The 21,163-nt window shown below is 39.1% G+C and overlaps 1 protein-coding gene across 1 annotated transcript; it reads left to right on the top strand.

The window, feature by feature from the left end:
- Positions 1-240: 240 nt before the first annotated feature.
- LOC140950642 (uncharacterized) lies at positions 241-19,843 on the top strand. The gene is made up of 19 exons (XM_073399885.1): positions 241-442; positions 2,542-2,604; positions 2,990-3,022; positions 3,379-3,557; positions 4,041-4,200; positions 5,167-5,284; positions 6,122-6,198; positions 7,525-7,579; positions 8,632-8,759; positions 9,081-9,162; positions 9,437-9,594; positions 10,424-10,586; positions 11,371-11,451; positions 12,269-12,414; positions 13,103-13,220; positions 13,486-13,531; positions 16,110-16,205; positions 19,079-19,211; positions 19,645-19,843. Exons 1-19 carry the CDS (start codon positions 324-326, stop codon positions 19,769-19,771), a joined length of 2,082 nt encoding a protein of 693 aa, XP_073255986.1. The 5' UTR covers positions 241-323; the 3' UTR covers positions 19,772-19,843.
- The last annotated feature ends 1,320 nt before the right edge of the window (positions 19,844-21,163 follow it).

The following is a 21,163-nucleotide window of genomic DNA, read 5'->3' on the forward strand; positions in this document are numbered from 1 at the left end:
TCACTAAAGTGAATTTGTTGTCATTGATGGGCTCCTGTTGTTACGCAGTACTAGCGGGAGTAAAAAAATAAATATGAAAAGGCAGCAGAATACATGTCTCCACTCGTCTTTCTTCAATTTTTGAGGTTCGATTCCTGCCGAGCGAATATTGAGTCCATTCCGTCAATGCATATGGTAACAGCCTCGTACTCGTGCAATCAAGGGAGTCTGGTTACTAGAATTTTGAGCGCCAATGTTTGATGGATTACTGCCGATTTCTTGTGAGTTTTCTTTTGAATATTTCAGGCGTAGATGCTAAAAATCTGCCTTAAATTTTCACAGTAATGGCTGGAGAACACGATATTTCAAATGAACTTCGACGATGGGCCTTGGACGAAATGCGTTTTATGCCTCAAGGACGACACATCAATGCAAGTCTGCCATCGACGGAGGACTTCAAGATGTAAGTACGAAGTTTATTACCCTGGTCCCAGAGGTTTTTCTTGATTTTTCTTCGCGAAAGAGATACGAAGTTAAGCTAACAGAAAAAAAAATGATTGGGCGAAAGGAATTGACCACTCCAGAAATACCATAACATACCATAATGCCCTTTTTTTGTCACTCCAAAATTTTGCGTAAGCATTGTCTTCAGTTTCTCTTGGGAGTTAAAATGGCCCCAGGAGGAACTGAAAACAATGCTTATGCAAAATTTGGGGTGACAAACAAAGAACATTATGTTATGTTATGGTGTTTTAATTCTGGAGTGGTCAATGGGTACTTTTTTACTTCAAAAGTGACAGGGATGGCGTAGGAAATGAGCCCACGATGTACGCAAGACCGCCAAATGAATCAAAGATTACCTTCAGCCACAGGCTTCCCAAGCAACGACCTACATTTGTAGTTCAGTGTGCATTGACATGTATTACATGTATTGTAGTCAACTCTAGCGTTCGTCACAGACGAAACTAAACCTCTGGTTAAGTCCGTCTGCGAGACAGTGCCGAAATCCTTGTTCTGGGCCCCCAGCTGCATACCAGGGTTTGAGTAATGTTGTGTCACCCGGCAACATGATTAGCCTGTTAAAAAACCACTGTTGATTTGTCAATTTGGTTGAAGGGAGATGTGAAACACACTTCCTGTAATTCATTGAGACTAGAGAGGGCCTAGATCAAGGATCATGGCACTGCTTCCCAGACATTACCGGCCAGGGTTACAGGGCTGTCAGCCCCCCACGTCTTTAAATATTGAGAATCGAAAGGGGAAGGATGATAGATGATGTCATAATGTACGGCATATGACATCATTAGTGCAAAAATACTCAGTGACTCCAATCATCACAAATTTGCAATGACATGAAACGCACAAAAAAGATGTTTGCTGGCATTGTAACATTTGACGTGATTGGTTTACTTCCCACCAATCACTTTATTGCTTATAATATTATTACAATGGCATACCAGAGTTTATGAGGAAACGTTTGATGTTAAAAGTTAAATAGCTCAAACAATGCAAAATATTTGAAATTTTATTGTCGGAACGTCTGGTCTAGAAGAAATGGCAACCTTGAGATTTCAGACTCTAATCTGGAGTCCGGGAGGTGCAGTCTAAAGCCTGGAGTCTCCCGGATTATCCGGGAGAGTTGACAGCCCTGGGGTCAGTTCAGTGTGATGCACTGGTTGAGTCAACTCTCCCCTTGTGGATTCCTCCTTATTATAGACACACCACCGATTACAAACTCTAGCTTTCAAAGAGATTGTAGATAGCAGAAAGAATTCACCACCAGATTTAAAAGTGAATGTAGAAAAAATGAAGCTTTAAAAGCTGCTATTACGCTGTACCAGCTCTAACAAGAAACATCATTAATTTTTGGAGTATATCACCTTGTTGTGTACTTTGGCCATATTCTCGACAGTATCTCATAAGATAGGCTCAGTCATCTGTCAACTGCTATTATTAGGACTTTAAACTTTGTTGCATAGTTAGTTACATTGTATTAATTTTGCCAAACAGTTGCAAAACATGCAAAATCACCATTACATTATATATCACGAGTACATGTAGTTAGATGTACCATGAATGAAAAAGAATACAGTAAAACCCTGTGACTAAGAACCTAGTTTTTCTAAGTTAGCCTAAACAGGTTCTTATTATAAAGGGTAGTTAGTACAAGTTTAGCCTATGAAGGTTCATAAATAGGTTCTTATTTTCAGAAGAAAAAAATTCAATATAGCTAAGATTCAGCTTATTCCTCGTATGAAATCTGCATACCATTACCTTTTGTTTGGAGCGATAAGGCACCTATGTCTCCAAAGAAGATTCTCAATGTTGACTCGTGTTATTTGCCCAAGTGTACAGCATTTGTTCATATTTTAGAAAATAAGAACCTGTTTTAAATTTTAGGCTAAACAGGTTCATATATAGAAGGGGATTAACTGGCAAATTTTAGCCAAAAACATTCTGAAAATCCAGCTTCTTTGTTGCTGGGTTTTGCTGTACATAATAAGTCATGCAGCCACTCCTCATTTTCACTTTGTACTTTTACTCATTAATTTTTTATATCAGGTTATGCCGTGGGCCTATGGTAGATGTTTGGAAATATGTGTTGCAGCATGTCAGGTCCACAAAGTAAGTCAACTGTGAAGAGTGCTTTAGGACTTTTATGCCCTTTCTACTTGTATGCCATTTTCTAAATATCTGCTAGTTACAGTTCCAGCAGTCTGTTTCCATGTTTTTGTACCATGAATTTTGACTTACAATATGAAGTAAAGGGTATTAGAAGTATGTGAAGTAATAGGTATTAGAAGCACTCTTGAGATGGTACAATTTATTGTACACACTGTATAGTAAGGGTAGTAACAGCAAAAAATCAAATACAATGTAATACAATGAGCCAAGAGCTCAGTATTCATGAATTTAAATATAACAGAACTTTCTTGACCAATGCCAAGTCATTTTTACTGAGTTTTCTGCCATCTCACTAATTCCTTTTATTATTTTCTCTTTGATGCAGAACTGTCCAGAAGATTCGTGGAAACTTAAAATTGTATCCTTTTTATGCTGTTGAGTTTAGATACTGTAATTTATCTGTACTGTACTGTGTAACAAATATGTATTGAGTAATTAGTTATGATTTTGATGACTGAACAGCCTAGATTAGCCAATGCTACATAGAAATCAGACAGTCATTATTTTTCATGAATTGAAATTTGTGTTGTCTTCTGGTGTTGAAGACATCTGCTCTTGTCATGAGGGGAATGACCATTCCATAAAAGTGCCACAAATGTTATAATTCATAGGCTTCACTGTAAGTGAAAATTTTAAATGAAAGTTTCGTTCTGTTAAGGCTAACCTGCCCAGTGAGGTTGCTTTTCCTTAATGATGTTTTCTTTGCCAAGATAGGCAGCAGATAATTCATGAGCAAACTGCTCATTCAGCAGACTTAAAACCAGATGACAAACAAAGAGAGCAGCTGAAGGAAAAACACAGCCAGTTAGCAAAAGAGCTTGTGGATGTCAGAAACAAGGTTCTTCATGTTGAGAAGGAAATCAAAGCAGTACAGAAAGAGATTCTTGAAGCAGGTGAAGTGACAAAAAAATTAACGTTTATGATTGTTTTTTTCCTTAGTACTTTCAGAATACAAAGCAAAGTGCTCTCTGATTTTGACGCATATGTTTGGTAGAATAATTTTATTATATTAAAGCAGTATTGTACATTTAGTACATGCATGGCTGGAAATAACAGTCAGTAAATTGGAAATAATTTATTGTCCAACAATTTTTCATGATACAGTTAAAATTTGAACCTTCAATAAATTATTTGAACCTGCATGTACATGCAAACCAATATTATTTTTATTAGTACATGTTATTATGAAGCTTATTTTAAAAGGTGTCTAAGGTTAATAGGCAACTGGGAGCTGTGTTTGTTTTGAAAAACAACTTAATTTCTAAGTGATGCCGCAAATAGAAAAAAAAATGTAGATCAGTGATCCCTGCCAAACCAAAAAGGCCTTACATTCTAGAAACACAAATAATAAAGTAACTACTTTGTTTGATTTGCAGAGGAGAGCTATTCAAAAAATGAAAGAGAGATTTCAGATCTTGCCAAGAGAAATGCATTGTTGAGTGCCTACTCCAAACAGTGCCATCTGTCAAAAGAGCTGTACATGGATTTGGCCAAACAAATAAATGGTAGGATAACAGTCTGTAAAGAAGTTGCAAGGTGGGTTAAACTACCACAGATGAAACTAAACCTCCAGTAAAGTCTGTCTACAAGCCAGTGCCAAAATCCTTGTCCTAGGCCCCTACCTGTGTACCTGAGGCTTTGAGTATGTACCATGATTGGCTTATTAAAAATCCATTGTTGTTTTGCCAATCAGGTTGAAGGAAAATTCCAAATGCAGTTTCGGTTATTTGTTGATTCTGTTGGTGGCCAAGAACAAAGATCTTGGCACTGCTTTGCAGAGGAGTAGATTAAGCCTGCAACTCAGGCTTGTTAAACCATACGGATTAAATTCCGGAAGTGATTACATTGTACGATTAAATTTCTCTTTAATTTAACATTTCCTAAAGGTTGGGAAACATGAGCATTAACAAAATCTTACGCAGTACCCACATGGACTGTAATAGCGACTTTGATTGTAGGAACTATGATACATGTTAAAAGTAACGCCAATATCTGCATATGGAAAGAAATAATTCTTAAACTATATCCATATTCTAAAGTGCTTGTATACACTTAGAGAAAGTAAAATACAACACTGCAATCAGTGTGCATGAATTGATTTACTGGGCAAATGAAAAACGAAATAAAAAGGTCTTTAGAACCTGCTTGGAACTTGAATACTCTGGAAATGCCTGAGTAAAGGGAGAGTGTTCCACAGTGAGGGGCTATGTAAAGTGCGAAGGTCCAGTCCGCAAGGGTCTTGAACTTTGCTCTGGGACCCTTTATTCATAGCTGCTGTTAGAACTAAAGTTGTAGGAACCACTCTCTTTGAAACTTAGAACTTTTAGGTTGACAGGGGCTGAAGAGAGCTTGGTGGACGAGTAGCAATATTTTAAATTGAATCCGGTAAGGCACTAATAACCAATGTCTTGCAAAATGTCCCAGCAAGGAGGAGTAACGAGATACTGCTGTCAGTATTTGCAGGTTAGTTGAAATTTTAACACTTTGTAAAATCTCTGCCAGGAAAAAGGTGTTGGATCCAACTTATTACACATCACAAGGGATCATTAGCGGAAGCTCTCAGATGTTTGGTTCTGTAGAAGGACGCTCTACTCCAAGTGGACTGGAATCAGCCTCTACAGTAAGGAGCAACATTTCCTAGTACCAATTATTATATAGCTACAATAGTATGCATGCTCTGATTGGCTGTTTTCTTGTAATGACTAGGCATTACTATGTAGCTACGTAGGTGTCCAAGGCATATACAATCTGAGTTTAACTTAGTGGACATCCTTATGGACATCTATGTTATGGTCAATTGACAGCTGTCAAAAAGGGTATCCACTGACCAGTGTCACCTGACTGTATTGTGGGCCAAAGTGTACAACTGTGTCTGCCGACCAGTTGTTGGTTTTCATTGATAGTAGGCTCAGGTCCATAATAAAAAGGCCATATAATAAGTAACTTATTAACCTCTTTTATTTGGTCATTACAGGGAAATCTCAGACCGAGGCCTTGATGTATTGATCTTGCTATCTCTCGTTCAATACATTATAGCCACAGTCTGAGATTTCCCTGTAATGACCTCACTCTTGGTTAATAGGTAGTATAATATTATAATATTCTTTTGGTAAAAACCAGGTCCCATGGGACCCCTTTTCGAATGCCATATATTAGACATACATTTTCCTGACATACACAGTGATCCAGCTTTGTAAATAATATCATGGCAGTAAAACTACATGTATAGATATTTTTTACTTAATGAGTTGGTAATTTTAGTATTCTGGCAATAGGCCAATTTACAGTGTTCCTTGAGTGGAACAGAGGCTGGTGGTGCTTTCAGTGCTATTCAACATGATTTACATTTGGAAAGGAGTTAGGTTTCTCTCTACCCAAAGGCAGTCAGTACAGAGCACACAACCCAGTACACAACTGTAAATATGATTAAGTTTTTCTATCTTTTTTTACACAACAGAGATCTGTTAGGGAATTGTGTGAGAAAATTGGCTCATTCTTGCATGAAGTATGCAAAGCAGAAGAGGAATCTGGAAGGTTGGTTCATTAACCATCATCATCATCTTTATCATTATTAATAGTAATTAATATTTATTCATGTACCCACTTGAGAAATCAGTTTCTTTCAGCTGTCTAAAGGTGATGTTTCACAGGCCAATTTGAAGTGTTGCAATACAGTAAACACCCGCATATAAGAACACATGATTTTGGGGTTCAGGCTGATCCAGTTCTTATTTATCAGGTGCTTAGTGAAAAATCAGGCTGACTATGTTCTTCATATGTTCTTAAACTTGGTGTCAGATACACATGTAGAGGATATTACATGGCCGCGCAGAAATACGAAATTTCTCTTTGAGTGTTGAAAAATATTTCACGAGTGAGCACAGTGAACAAGTGAAATATTTTCAACACGAGAAGAGAAATTTCGTATCTCCAAGCGGCCATGTAATTGTTCTATTTATTATATAAACACCAATGAAATACCAAACCATTTCACTGAAACAGTTTTATCCTGCGAAAGGTGCGATTTATTATGTAGCCATAGCAACGGTGATATTTTCACATGTGAAAATAACATGTTTTCGCGTGAAAGCTCACCTGGTATTTCATGGTATTTATATAATGAAACATGTTACTAGAGGTTTAGTTTGCATATTTTATTATAAATAAGTAAGTAAGTAAACAAATCAGTAAATCAATAAATAAAACAGTAAAAATCTGTCGGGTAGTAAACTAGTTAACATTAATGAGTAGAAATGTAACATTAGTTTCAACATTTTTAAAAATATTTCTTACAGTCATGCTAACTCAACAGCAACGATAGTTACATTGCTTTCTTATTCCGACACCCTCTCCCTTATTTTATAAGGACATGTTTTATTTATTAGGCTGGATTGGTTCTTATATATATGGTGCTTTATGGGCCAAATTTCAGCCTCATGTTCGTAATTCATTTGTTCTTATTTGCGGGTGTTTACTGTTTTGAAACAAAGTCGCACCGATGTCCCATCATTGTGTTGTGCTTAAAAATCATTGTTGTGAATCGTCTCGTGTAACTTCACCTTGATTTATGTCCTGCTCAGTAACGGATACCTCAGGCCAAGATCTTAACCTGCACAGTTCTGCTGAGGTATAATAACCAATCAGCAGTTTTTTCTTTTGGTAAACTATTTTTGGTGAAAGAAGTTTGAAAGTAACTACAAGATGCTTCACTCTTCTATAACCAGTATGTTCACAGACACTGCTGGCTTAGTAACAGCTCAAATACTGAGCTACACGTGTAAAGAAACATCGGCAAGGGGTGAGGGGGGTGGTGATAAAATAACAAAAATGATAATATATTTTTCTCCCTTTTCCCCAAAGAATTGATGGTGACAGTCAAAAAAGGATTAAAGACCAGCTGTGGACTGGAGTAGAGGTTTTTATGGTTTTGATCTTTTTTTTGTAGAGGTGGGGATGGGCATTCTGTTAGTCATATGCATCCATTGTCTGCAGTCGCTGTAGAAAGCTAAATCGTGTAAAAGGAGCTTTAAATTTTTTAATTACGGCACGTTTTGGCGTCGATTACAGCTCGATTCATGGAAATCTCCAAGTGGACAGTTTTGGGGTCCCACACCAATTGGAGGTCAATCGCAATCAAGCATGTCCTACTGATCACATTGAGTCCCACCACAATTTTGTTTTGTCCAATCCAGCTTGCAAAGAAAGTCGTGTCCGATAGCCCGGGGCTAATGGATTTTGCTTTCGGGCTAGTAAATTCTGTTCTTAACTTGCCCGACGGGCAAGTGAGTTTTTTGGGAGAAATTCAAATTACAGAAGGATTGTAATCAATCGTGCTAATCAAAAAGGGTTTTGGGGCTAGTTGAAATGACATGTGGGCTAGTACATGCTAGCTACAGCTTGCCCGAACGGCAGGCTGAAAAACTGACTTTCTTTGCACCCTGGTCCAATCAGAAGTTTATTCTCTTTTGCTAAGGTTCTGCGTAAAGAAAGATCTATTTGTAAGAAAGCAAACACCAACACCTTAATAATGATCTCCTTTAGAGGCTTAATTTTAATTTTTCCTACAAGAATTCTTGTCCCTATTATATCGAGGGCAGATCTCCCTCCCCTTTCCCTAGCGGATATCACAAGGAACAACCTCTTACTTCTCTTTCTCTTTTAATTTTTTAAATTATGCTACACCCGATAAAGGAGGAAAGTTTCTTCTCCCTTAACCAAGTTCGGGTTACAGTGTATCTCTACCTTCAGGCGTATACAAAATTCTCTTATGTACATTATCTGCCAAAATAAAACATTAGTCTCTTTAAGGAAAACCTTGATATGAGGGGCACTCAAATATTATCAGCACTATCCTTCAAATTACCGCACTTCCCGTTACCGTACAGTCAGTGACTGTGTGGCAGCAGAATTAAGCGGGGATATGAATTTACCCTATTACCTGTTTTGCCTCGTTTTTACTCCTTATAGAACATCCTGTCCCAGCACACTGCACAGGACATCATTACATCGTTATCTCGAATCACACAGGACTCTGCCGTGAGTCTGCAGGAAGTGTCGGCAAGAATTGATTTGAAAAAGGATGCAGAGGAACTTAAGTATGTCTTGAACTTGACTCCCCATACATGTAGTTACAGCTAAGGTTCATTTCCATGTTTGTACCTGGGGCTGCCACAGTCAAGGAAAATCAGGGGAAAAGGCGGTTTCTTTTGGAAAAAAAAATAGAAGTTTATTGAAGTGTTAATATACAAGTACAGGCAAACTCTAGTAGCGTTGTATGCACATATCCGCCTGTTAATTTGTTCTTTGTGTTTTTTGTTTGTTTGGTTGTTGTTGTTGCTTTACCAGCCGTTTCTTTATAAATCAAAGCCCTTTGTTACGTAAAGTAGCCTATATGTACATTTTTTTTCTTTTACCAGGTTCAAATATGAAAACTCTGGCAAACTGACAGACACGTCATCACCGCCATCCTTATTTCAAAGTGTTCATCAGCTTATAGAGGTCAGTTATCTGCCACTGTAGTTAGATAACTTCTACCAAGTTGCTGCTTCTTAAGCAGACATCTTCAAACGGACTTGCTAATTTTGAACGTAAAACTGCTTCGAAGATTTCGGCTCCACACTAAGACGGGTAATTTAGTACAATTTTCTGAAGACTTCTTCGTTATTTTGTTGAACACTCAGTAAGCATGCGCTGAGGATTATCGTTCTCGAGATTCGAAAGTCGCACGAATCTCAATGTCATTTTTCTCAACTTTTTTAATTATTGTTTTTAGGAGGGTCAGGCTGCACACTTTCAAAGATTTTTAGAATCTGAAAAGGGGCTGAACGAGGCTTGGAGAGGCCGAAAAAGACTTCAAACACTACAACAAGAACTGGAGGCAAAACTAGCCTCTTCCTGTAAGGATTCGCCGGGAAATATCGATTTGGCGAGGTTTGTGAGCACCGATCTTTGCATCCGAAGGGACGCATGCCTTGAACTATTTTGCGTCTTTGGCAACTTTTATGCGTCAGGGACGCAGGACGCAGAGGTAACAAAATCACTGCTCTCCTACTCGTCCCCGGGGCCTGGGCAAAGACTTTGTTACTTTCCTTTAATGAAGAAAGTGAACAGAAAGCGTTGTAAATAAAACGGACGGATGGCTGATTCGCGTGAAAAGTATGCGGTTTCAAAAATATTCTGATTCGTGTAGACGCAGCCTTAAATGGAATGTTTCTCAGCGGTCAGCGAGCAAGATGGACGCGTTTTTGATTTAGCGTCGAAATCTCGTAATTTATGCATCTTCGTAGTTTTTTTTTTTTTTTTTCATTTTTCGTGTTGCTTTCGTTATATTATGGCTGTGTACGTTTCACGTGAGGAGTTAGACAAGATCTTGGTTCTTTGGTGTACTTTATATGCGGCTAATTGTGTGCACAGCCGTTGTTTTTGCTTCTTTGTTTATTCTTTTGTGTATTTGTTTTTTTTATTACAGTTTAAATATTTTTCTTTGTTTGTTTATGTGTGCATTTGCTTATTCATTACAACTTAAATATCTAGTTATGTTTTTTTTTTGTTGTTGTTTTGTTTTTCCGTTTGGCCCAGCTGCTCAGCGCGATTTACTTTTGCTATTTCTGTGTGGCTATGCTCTCTTTTTTTCGCAATTATTTCCTTTAATTTACTTTACTCCTTTTTTTGTATCAAGAGCACAATAAAGATTGTTGTTGTTGTATATTTATTGTGGAATTTAGGTTGTTCTGAAGGTATATGTGATTTTTGTCCTCAGAGTTTTGCATCATAATGAACTGGAGCTGACGGCATCCAAAGCTTCGCTGGAGTACATGAAGGGGGCAGCGGATGAGTTAACCAACTCAAGAAACGAAAGACTCAGAGCAAGAGAAATTCTACTCATGAAACATAAAAAGATTGAAGACTTTGAAAAGCTGGCTGTAAGTAGCCTGTACACAGACGTTGGTTTATTTTTGTTGTCGTTCTTTTCGAAAACATTGGCGAGCGCGAGAAAGAAAAATAGAAAATAAAAGAGGTTTATTAAGTCCCTCCCCCATCTCAAACCGTCTATTTTCTTCTTCCCCCATCCCTACCCTCTGGCGCTGGCGGTCAATAAATCCCCCGCGGTTTTTATTTTTTATCACGGACGCTCGACGGACTTTGAAGAGAAAATACAGCGACTGTGAACAGGCTAGGCCGTAAATGAATGTCATTATTATAAGTATGGCCTGTTTCAAACGTCGTGCTACTGCCGTGTTAAGCTGGCTCGACTGTAGCTCGACTGCAGCACGACACTAGCACGACTTGGTTTCAGACGTCGAATTTAATTCAATCGAATAGAACGGCTGTTGCCCAAAACTAAACACAAAAATAAAGAAACGGTTTAGCAAACTTTTAAATATATTCTACCGTATTTATGATTTATGAATTGAGTTCGGCACGGCAGTAGCACGACGTTTGAAACCAAGTCGAGCTAATGCCGTGTAGCACGGCAAGGCTTGCCGTGCTACACGGCAGTAGCACGACTTGGTTTCAAACGTCGCGCTACTGCGGTGCTAAAGTCGAATTTAATTCGATCAATTTAGTTTGGCACGGCAGTAGCATGACGTTTGAAACGGGCCTATGAAGCTCATGCTCACTTGAAAAAGTTAAGTAACAACTAGTAAACACAGAACGTTCAATTCTAAAATGAAATAGATGTTATGTTCAATTTGTGTCCAACAGCAAGCCAAACAGGCGCTGATTCAAGCTCTTGTGAAACAAAACTCGAGTGCCAGGGCAAGGGTGGAAAAACATAAACAAGAGGTATTGTAATTTACCGCTACAAATAAGTAGTGGTGTTTATCATGTTTTAAAACTGGACTAAAGACGTCGTAAATAGATGTCTCTCTTTGCGCTGCTATTCAGAGCCCAGTTATTTGAAGGCCGATTAGCGCTAATCCGGTTTTAATTTTTGTTATCGTTCAGAAGCATTTTCTCGGATTATTTTCTCTTATTATATTTAGAACATTCAACCATCAACTTCTAGACAGAAAGAATTAAACTGAATGTTCTTTTTAAGCTTTCCCATCTGAATTTATTTTTCGCACCTGCCCCGGTTATCTTCCTAGCTTTAAACAACCCGGCCCAGGTGTTTTATAATATCAATTTAAGAAAAACTGAATCGTTGGATAATTCAATTCTAGAGCTCTGATTGGCTTAGCCATTATGGTATATGAGCCGTTATACCGTGCTCTCCAAATATGGTAATTGTACGCGTCTGCTCAAAATTAAAACAAGCTGAAAATCGGTTGTGTTTACAAATAAAGTCGGGAAGAATTCTCGATATTTTGTGGGCGTTTTTAATAAAACAATTATTCCACTCGCGCTTGTTGGATAGGAGATGATTATAGCTAACTCATATCCAACGCGCACCCGTGGAATAATTGTTAAATATACATTTTTGTTTCCCGACTTCGTCGTTGGGAAATACTTTCACAGAGGAAAAACTATAGAGAAAACGCTGTCCCTACCCTACAACAGGGTACACTATATGGTCACACCCAACAGTGGAAGAGTGCCTGCTACGAGGAAGCAAAATACAAACAAGATGGCCTGATTTTTATCCTGTTTCTTCTCTCAGCTGCTTCAGTATATACAAGACAAGATCTGTTCGCACGAGGCGCATGTGGTCGCCATGGCAAAACGACTCCAAAACAGCGTGACCCAAGAGGTGGATCGATTTGCTGCTTTGCCGCTAGATCAGTTACACTACTCAGGGCTTGATAGGTCAGTAATTCAAATCTGAGTTAAGGAAAGCCGTGGAAGACACTAGCTAGGTCTACTATTTTGGTTTCGCACAAATGTGTCCTTTACGGGTTGCGGGGGAGGGTGGGGACTCTCTGTAACTGGAGCTTACTCCGTATTCTCTTGTTGTTCACTTCATGTTTGCTCATTTCCCTTTCTTTACGCCCCCCCGCCCCTCCACCTCCCTTGTTCCTGTCTGCTATTTTTAAGTTCTCCTGCTCCTTGATAAAACCTTTGCTATCTGCGGGTTTGTACCCTTACATAAGAGTCTAAGTGCTTGAAAACTGAAACTGCAGAATTGTTGGCGCCAGTTAACAACATAATTTTGCTCGGGCGCGGAGTGTTTTTACATAAAGGAACCTTTGGACAAACTATTTTGTACATCGATTCTTGTCCATGTTTCTACCAAAATCTGAACAAAGTCCCAGTAAAAAAAAAAAAAAAAAACGCCTCAGAATCAGAGGCTATGCCAATCGACCGCGGTGAAGCACCCGCATTGTCGTTGTCTCGGACTCACCCCGGTCCGCGTTTTATCTGGGCGCCTCTTCTCTACACTATTCTCTACATTTTATATTGTACGCTAAAACAAGTTCATCTGGCCGCAGCTACGTGAAGACCCCATAGCTTGTGACCTCGTACGTTAGCTAACAGATCTTCTTATCTCTTTTAGCCCAAGGCGCGTTCCTGTTTCTGAACTGTCCATCAATCGTTTAGAGCGTCTGTCAGAAAGTCCTGGGGGAGAAACTGTTAGGACCGTATTGAACAACTTGGGCTTTCCAGCTTACAAGGTAACGAGTCAGTCAGCTTACTTCAGGTACAGTAGGGCAGTTCTTTGCAAAGCCAACTTTACAGTGTATTCTCAGTGAGAGTGAAAGCGGAAAACAAAAGAGCAAAAGATGTGCTTCTTTAGCAAAGTTTCGTAGCAGACCTTAATTTAGTGTTAGCATCCTTAACATGTGTTGGATTGATTCGTGTATTTTACAAGTATCGAATGGTGTTGTATTACCCGGCTATGTCTTCTTCTTGTTAACTCATCATTTACTTCTTATTTAGGCCCCTGAAGAACTGCTACCGACAACAATGAAGTTAAAGGAAAAAGGTAAGCTTCTATTTCTCGATTGTGAGCGCAGCTTATTGCTCTTCCTTTAGTTACCCAAAATCCGGAATTGACAATTGAAATGGTTCTCTTTAATTACAGCAAATGCTTTTTGATAGTGTAATGTTTAATGTTTTAAACAACATTTTTTTAAAAATATTTTCACCCTTGAAGATTAAAACTATTTAGGTTCGGTTAGAGAATTTCTGCAGCAGCGAACTTGTCTTCGTTTGTTCTTAAATTGTTACGCGACAACAGCAAAATTTTTTTTAATTGATATGGGCATAGTTAATAGAGGAGACTGGATATGAATACCCTGGGTTCCAGCGGATATTTTTTTTTTCTTATTGATACCGAACGAAGCCGCGTCAACGAGGTGCGAAGCGCCGAGAGAAAGAAGGGACTGAGCCTTATCAAACCGTAAGCACGGTTTATTTCATATTAGGTATTTTGAGAACGGACCTCTGGAGCCAGGGTAGGTTATGAACGGCGCAAAAATCAGAGTTGGAAACAGCGGTGCTGTAGGTTATGTTGGAAGCTTTCTGACCGCGCACAATCCTTTGTTTTCTGTTCACAAATTGTGACTGAATAAATTAATGCGATTTCAAAATGATGAGGAATGCTATTGAACTTTGTGCACGGTCAGGTCCAGAAAAAAAGCCAACAAAATCACATAACAAAGGGGTCTAACGGGTTCCATAACCATTCCACTTTAATAACTATGGTGTGGCGGAGTCAACAGCGAAACCTTTGATTATAATGCGTATGATATAGAGAATACTTCATGGAAAGTGCGGGCGTACGGTATTTACGCACGAGTTGTTGACGTATCAGAAATCGAACGAGTGAGCGCAGCGAACGACTGAGATTTCTGATACAAAAACAACGAGTGCGTAAATACCGTACAAAGCACTTTCCATGTGGTATTGTGTTTATTATATATATACTGAGATTTTAATTCTTGTTTATCGTCTTTAATGACAGACCAAGACAAAACTCTGTTACATGAATTCAAGTTAAAAACTCATGCAAGGATTATAACATAAACTTGAATTTCTGCCAGAAATTTAACATTACAGCAAGCAAATAATGTTAAAATATTATTTCTAAACTTTAATCCGAGTCGGACTCCTCAATTCGGATTCTCTTCCACCTTTTTTCGGTGGTTTCGGTGACGGAACTCCTGGTTTGAATGGTCGGCGAGGTAGTAAGCGCATTAATGGAAATCGTAAATTGTCCTCCACTTATTAAAGCTCCATCAAAAAAACTCATCGGGGTTTTACTAGTGCAAGTGCTCGCAGCAGCAGTTTCATTAGTTGCAGTAGTTACTTGTGTTTGCGACGATGCTCGGCTTAAGATGCCTGATATGTTTTTTTGTTGATTTAGGTTCAAGCTACTATAGTTTGTTATGCTTTGCACGTTCTTGTGCCCACTTAACTGCATTATATGCGTTGGCGGAATTTCACTGTCATTAAGTTTTTGAATCATGTGTTTACGAGCACTATGGTTCGTGAGTCGCTCGTTGTTGATGTTTGCTTTTGAAGCCATTGTTTTCATCAAAGTGTTTAATTTATTTACACCCATAGGTGCCGACTTGAACCAGTGTTTTTTGGAGCCGTCTGTTTTCGTGTGGTTTATTCCCAAGTAGAATGGCGAATCGTCAGCCATCATGTTTTCCGGTCGCTTTTCACGGTAAATTTTGTACGCCACGACAGGATCTCGTTCATCACCAGTTGAAAACATTTTCGGGGAAACTTTTCGAACGTTTGAGGCGTCTACTCCAGACCTTGTTTTTGTCTGTCTTTCATTGTAAACTAGATAGTCGTTACCTTGTGCGTCCTTACAAAGCTTTACATCTCCCCAGCACAAATCCCTATGCTCTTGACAACCACGCATTCCAAAATGAATGGTGTTGTTCAGCCAAACAGTATTCAACAATGATTCAGCAGAACAAACTCCAAGCAAATTGTTTTCGTGAAGTATATCGACTTCTTCGTCCGTGATAGCCACAGCGGCTTTGTCCTTGTTGCCTCGGCCTGCTTTCTTCAGCTCTTTTTGTTTAGCCTGTAAACACTTTCTAAACAATTCAAATTCTTTATCGTTAATGATACTCTTAGTATAATTATTTTTCTTCAAATGTCTTTCAATACTTGAAACAAGGCATCTTAAACTTGAAGGCTCATAATCCTCTCCGTCTTTACGTCTCACAGAACGAATAAACTCCGCAAGGTGCTTGTTTAATTCTGCGGGCTCTATGTCTTGCACTTCTCGCTCGTCGTTCTTTTCGTTTCTCAAAAACGTTTCCAGCAATTTCACATCTCGTTTCGTTTTCTCTTTCGTATTCCTGTTTTCGAGACTTTCCACGTAATCCTCGACTGAAGTATCGTGATCAACAAACCTTTTCTCGTTCATGTTTTTAAGCTTCAACACTTGCGAAAGATTTCTTTAAAAACAAAGTGAAATGCTGCCAGCTGAATGAAAATCACCTTGTTACGGCTCACACGTCAAAAAACATGATACGCAGCACCTGTACAGTACATATATAATAAAAGAATTTACATGACATTTCTTTACTTTAAAGTTGAAGACACTAGATCTCTTGCACAGTCACGTGACGGTGTAGTATCAGAGGTTGATGGGGACCAGTCATGCGCAAAGATGATTACAAAATTAAACGGTGAGTGAACGTCGTTAAAACTTAAATGGTTTTTGCTTATCACGCAATTTTTTTTGTTTGTTTAAACCGAAATGAAATACTAGCGTTTACCTCCGTTTGAGACCTAGCCAGTTTATAGAACCAAATTTCTCTTCACCCTCCCCTTCCCTCCCCTTGATCCCTCATGGACACGGGACCATAGTTTCTCTTGCCAAATTAGAGGCTATTCACATCACACAAAAGCAAAGGTGTTATTGTGCGACGGACGGCAACCAGAAGTGGACTTTTGCATTCTTGAGCAGTGGTTTTTCGGGCAAATTGCCTCTATAAGAATAAGCACACTTTGCAATACAAATAAAGTAGCTATAAGTTATATTAAAGGGAAAAAGAACTCAGTTTCGGTTTTCTTCCTTTGGTCATAAACGCTAGCCTGATTCTCAGACGTCCGAGGTTGTTCGTGATCCCTTTCGCTTCCTTCCTTCTCCCGACGGGAGAGGGAGGGAAGCGAAAGGGACCGCGAACGACCTCGGACGTCTGAGAATCAGGCTACATACACCGTATTCACAAATGGCGGACACGCGGGAAAAAACTGGTGCCTAGTCATGAAAGCGAGGCGTTGGAGGGTAAACAAAAATTGCAAATGAAGACTTTCAGTGAACTTGCAGAGTGTTTAGCACGGATTCCACCTAAAATAACTTTGTATGGACGTCTTTTTAAATACAATGACGTGGGACGTCTTCTGCTTTTAATGTTTCGTACTGATTTGCTGTTTGCAATCAAAAGGGACGCGTATATCTTCAAGGAAACAGGATGATTTTGTAGGTTGCCGAAGCCTCAGAAGCTCGACAAGTGGGTGATGGCTGGCGAAAAGCGGCAAACATGTTGGCCCAAACTTCACGCTGAAACCAAATACGAAAGCCAGCTCACTGCAATTCTGTAAAACAGAAGTAAAAACAGATATTGGTGGCAAGAAAAAAAGAAATAAGCGACAGATATATGGCCTACTTGTCAACGGAAGAGACCTCCGCCATTACTCAAAACAGGTCAAGTCGAGAGCGGGTGAAAGATTCATTCACGAGACTCATTCATTCATGTTAGTGACATTTTACACATATCTATGTATGTCTGTATTTACAACTTCCTTTGGATGATATTAATTCCGTCGCTTAGGAGTGAATTGTTAGAGGTACGTTGGCAGAGCTTAGCAAATTCAGTGCAAATTTAAAATCTTTTGATTTCTTTGTCATTGCGAAATAAAATAATTTTATCAAAACTAGAAGCTCTAGTGTGTGAATCTTATGGCTTGCTATTTGCCTGGTCTCCTTTACGGCATTATCTCGGAGAGCTCTTGGTAAAAAAGTGGTATAAAGCTCACATTTTACTAGGTTAAACTTTTAAGGCAATGTTTGTGTCAGGACTGAACACGGCAAGCTTCTGTTTCGAATCATTAACTGCGAGTCTAGATCCGTTTAAGAAGGCCATCATTTTATTTATTTATGTATTCTTCACTTTTAAAATATTATGGAACATGAAGTTAAAACTCCTAACAGCCAAAGATAAGAAATAGGAAAATTACTCGCTGAAATGAAATGTGGCCGGCTTACCGAGTCTGCCGAGTAACAAGTTGAAATTTTGAGCGTACTCCACTCGATCGCTCCTGCATTTATACCAAAAAGATAGTTTTCATTGATGTCCGTCATCGATAAAGACCAGAGAATAACGTCCTGGCAAACAAAAACCAAACATAACTTCATCGAAACCTCAGTCACCGCTTCTTTCCTGTCTTCCTTTTTTCCATCTCGATTTGAACTGTTTTGTTCAATGGCTCACGTCTCTTGCGTTAACAAGTAGGCCATATATCCATCGCTTATTTCTTTGTTTCTTGCCACCAAGATTTGCATTGTTTATATTTTTGTTTTACCGAATTGCAGTGAGCTGGCTTTCGAACTCGGTTTCAATGTGAAGTTTGGGCCAACATGTTTGCCGCTTTTCTCCAGCCATCGCCCACTTGCTTCGGAAACCTACAAAATCATCCTGTTTCCTTGAAGATATACGCGTCTCTTTAGAAGCAGAAGACATCCCACGTAATTGTATTTAAAAAGAAGTCCGTACAAAGTTATTTTGGTGGAATCCGTGCTAAACACTCTGCAAGTTCATTGAAAGTCTTCATTTGCAATTTTTGTTTACCCTCCAACGCCTCGCTTTCATGACTAGGCACCAGTTTTTTCCCGCGTGTCCGCCATTTGTGAATACGGTGTATAAACGCCTGCAAGTTCCCTTATAAAGCCGTTACAACCCAATCTCGTCCCCAGGATCCTCTCGTTTTCCAATATGGCGGCAAAACGAGAAGACCCTGGGGACGAGGTTGGTAACAGCTCTAGTACTGTTGTGTAGGAATACACAAAACTTTTAACTTTCCCCCCCCTTTACATTTTCGCATAATGCCTTGTATGTTGGCACTCGCTACATTTAGGCCCCGTTCACACGTATCCGGATATTTTTGAACGGGTATTTTTTTTCGCCGTTTTAGCATTCCGTCCACACGTAAACGGCGTTTGTGGGCACCAAATTAAAAACGCAGGTCGTTTACGTGTGGACGGACGAAAACGGGGGTTTTTATGAATACGATAATGTCATGCATTATACAGTGCTCGTTTTGCAAGCGAGGCGCTATCGTTTCAGCGTTTTCGTGTGAATAGACAAAAACCGTTTAAATACTCAACGTGTGGATGCGAACTTTTTTTGAAAAGGGAGAAATAATCTCCGTTTTTCAAAACTAACTAGACACGTTTAGACGAGACCTTGTTTTCCCTGTTAATACGCCTGGAAACCTACTGGTTTGTCCAGCACGGCAGTGTTTTCTTTGCGTAACTCAGAATTTGTCCACCTGACAGGTTTGAGACGCGAGGTTTCTGAGCAAGATAGCACACAACTTCATTACGTTATGCCGATGGTGCAGAACGGGCTCAACAAAACCACCAACGCTTTGTCAGAATGCATTTCCGTCAAGGACGTTGTCAGTTCGTGGTATGATTTTCTCATTGTTTTAGTATACGGTAAATGGGTCGTTACGTCGGGAATTAGCAGCCTTTAGAAATCGCTCTATCTTCGTGGGATTGATACTTTCTGGAGTTCGGTATGTTATCAGGGGTCAAAATCTGTTGACGTTTTAGACAACTTTTAAAGGAAAATTTACGCCAGGACAAATGTAGTTAGAACAAAATTTGTGCCTGCAAATTTTTCGTAATTTACTGAGATCTAACATTTCCGTCCATATTTTTTGGATCCAACTATTTACAATTTTCCGTCTATCTCCCGGTGATAAGCATATTATTGGAGCGTTTTTTTCTTACTTTGTTTCTTCCTTTCTCTCCCCCGCCCCACCCCCCTCATGTTCCGCCCCACATGGTGGAAGTGATTAAATAAATAAATAAATAATATGATTGCCTTTTTTTCCTAGGTGGGAGCAGCCAGCACAGTTTTTTGTCCCGTGGGCGATGGTTGATGATATGAATATGAGGCAGTGGAGGGATCAATGGACACTATCATCCACTCGTTTACGACAACTTCAGATGACGAGCCACTGACGCTAAATGATGTGTAAATCGATTCTCTGAACAAATAAATGATACAATTAAAAATGTATTTTGTACTTATTTGCGCACTGTGCTTTTAATGTTTGTTTTGCACACCATTGTACTCAAAAGGCCAGTTTTGTACTGTTTGTACGAAAAAAACGTGTGACTAATTTATAGTATGAACAGTACTGATCTTGGAGTTGACTATCCGAAAGTAAATGTTCGTTTTAATTAAGCCTGGTGCTGAGATAATGAACATGAATTAACAAGCTGTTTCAAAATAGACCATTTTTTTATTTAGCTCCGAGGCTTTGAGGAAAAAAAAAAACAAAAGAAAAGAAATGTGTTCATCCACTCAAGATGACTTCTTTCGTTTATTTATTCCCTCACGCGTCGGAGCCGTTGGAGCTAAGTATGTAGTACAAAAAAATCGAAGATGAGAAAATGCACCTTATGGTAATCACCATTATATTTGTTTTCAGTGGCATAAGGAAAAAGTAAGAACTTAAAAATAAACAATTGTGGATTACCCTTATTATTGAGAAAGTTATCGCGTCACAAGCGTGGATAGGATTCTACGACGGGATACGAATCCACGCGTGTCGCGATTGTCCCTTAAATGGGCTGTCACGAGGAAAATGCTGAGTTAGGCCAATTCTGTGCTGAAGTCAGTAATTAGTGCCTTTACCCATACACAAAATGCTCTTGTAGAGTTCTGAAGAAGATATCACTCAAATTTTATAGGGGTGATTAGTGATAACAATTTTTTGGGTGATTTTTCAGGCATATCACTAATTGAAAAGGTTGGCCCACCTTTTTTAAGTTTCAATCCATGTCAATCCTTGCCATCCGGCGTAGCAACAGAGAACAGAAAACAGTTTTAATCTCACATGGTTAACTGAAAGGTTTCGATCCCTGAAGCATTATTGTCATTTCCCAGTCTGTATATATAAACTTTAGTTCGTCCTAAAGCGAAGGTGCCTGGTCTTATATGTGTGTTCAGAGATGGCTGAGGTATTGACCTACGAAAACAAACATGGAGTCGCGTCTATGATATTTCTTTCAAATGCGGCAAAGTACAGAAGATGTATATATAAACGGATTAAGGGACGGGACGAGGGACATACGGCATTCATGAACTTTTTAAGGGTGATCTAAGCATCATGCAGGGGCTCGGAAGACGATTTGAGATCCAGAATTTTTGGAACATTTGTTGCAAAATTTCTCGCTTGCCTGCCTCTCCTAGGAGTTTCGAAAATCTAAAAAATGGTATAATTGCCCATTTTTAGTAATGAGATGTTTGAACGATATGGTAAATCAGTAAAGCACTTGACAATACCTTGTTTAACTGACTGGTGGTGGTTTGAGTCAGGCGAGATATCAATAAGTGTACGCAGGTTT

This window comes from Porites lutea, chromosome 10, assembly GCF_958299795.1.
Source record: "Porites lutea chromosome 10, jaPorLute2.1, whole genome shotgun sequence".
Taxonomy (NCBI): Eukaryota; Metazoa; Cnidaria; class Anthozoa; order Scleractinia; family Poritidae; genus Porites; species Porites lutea.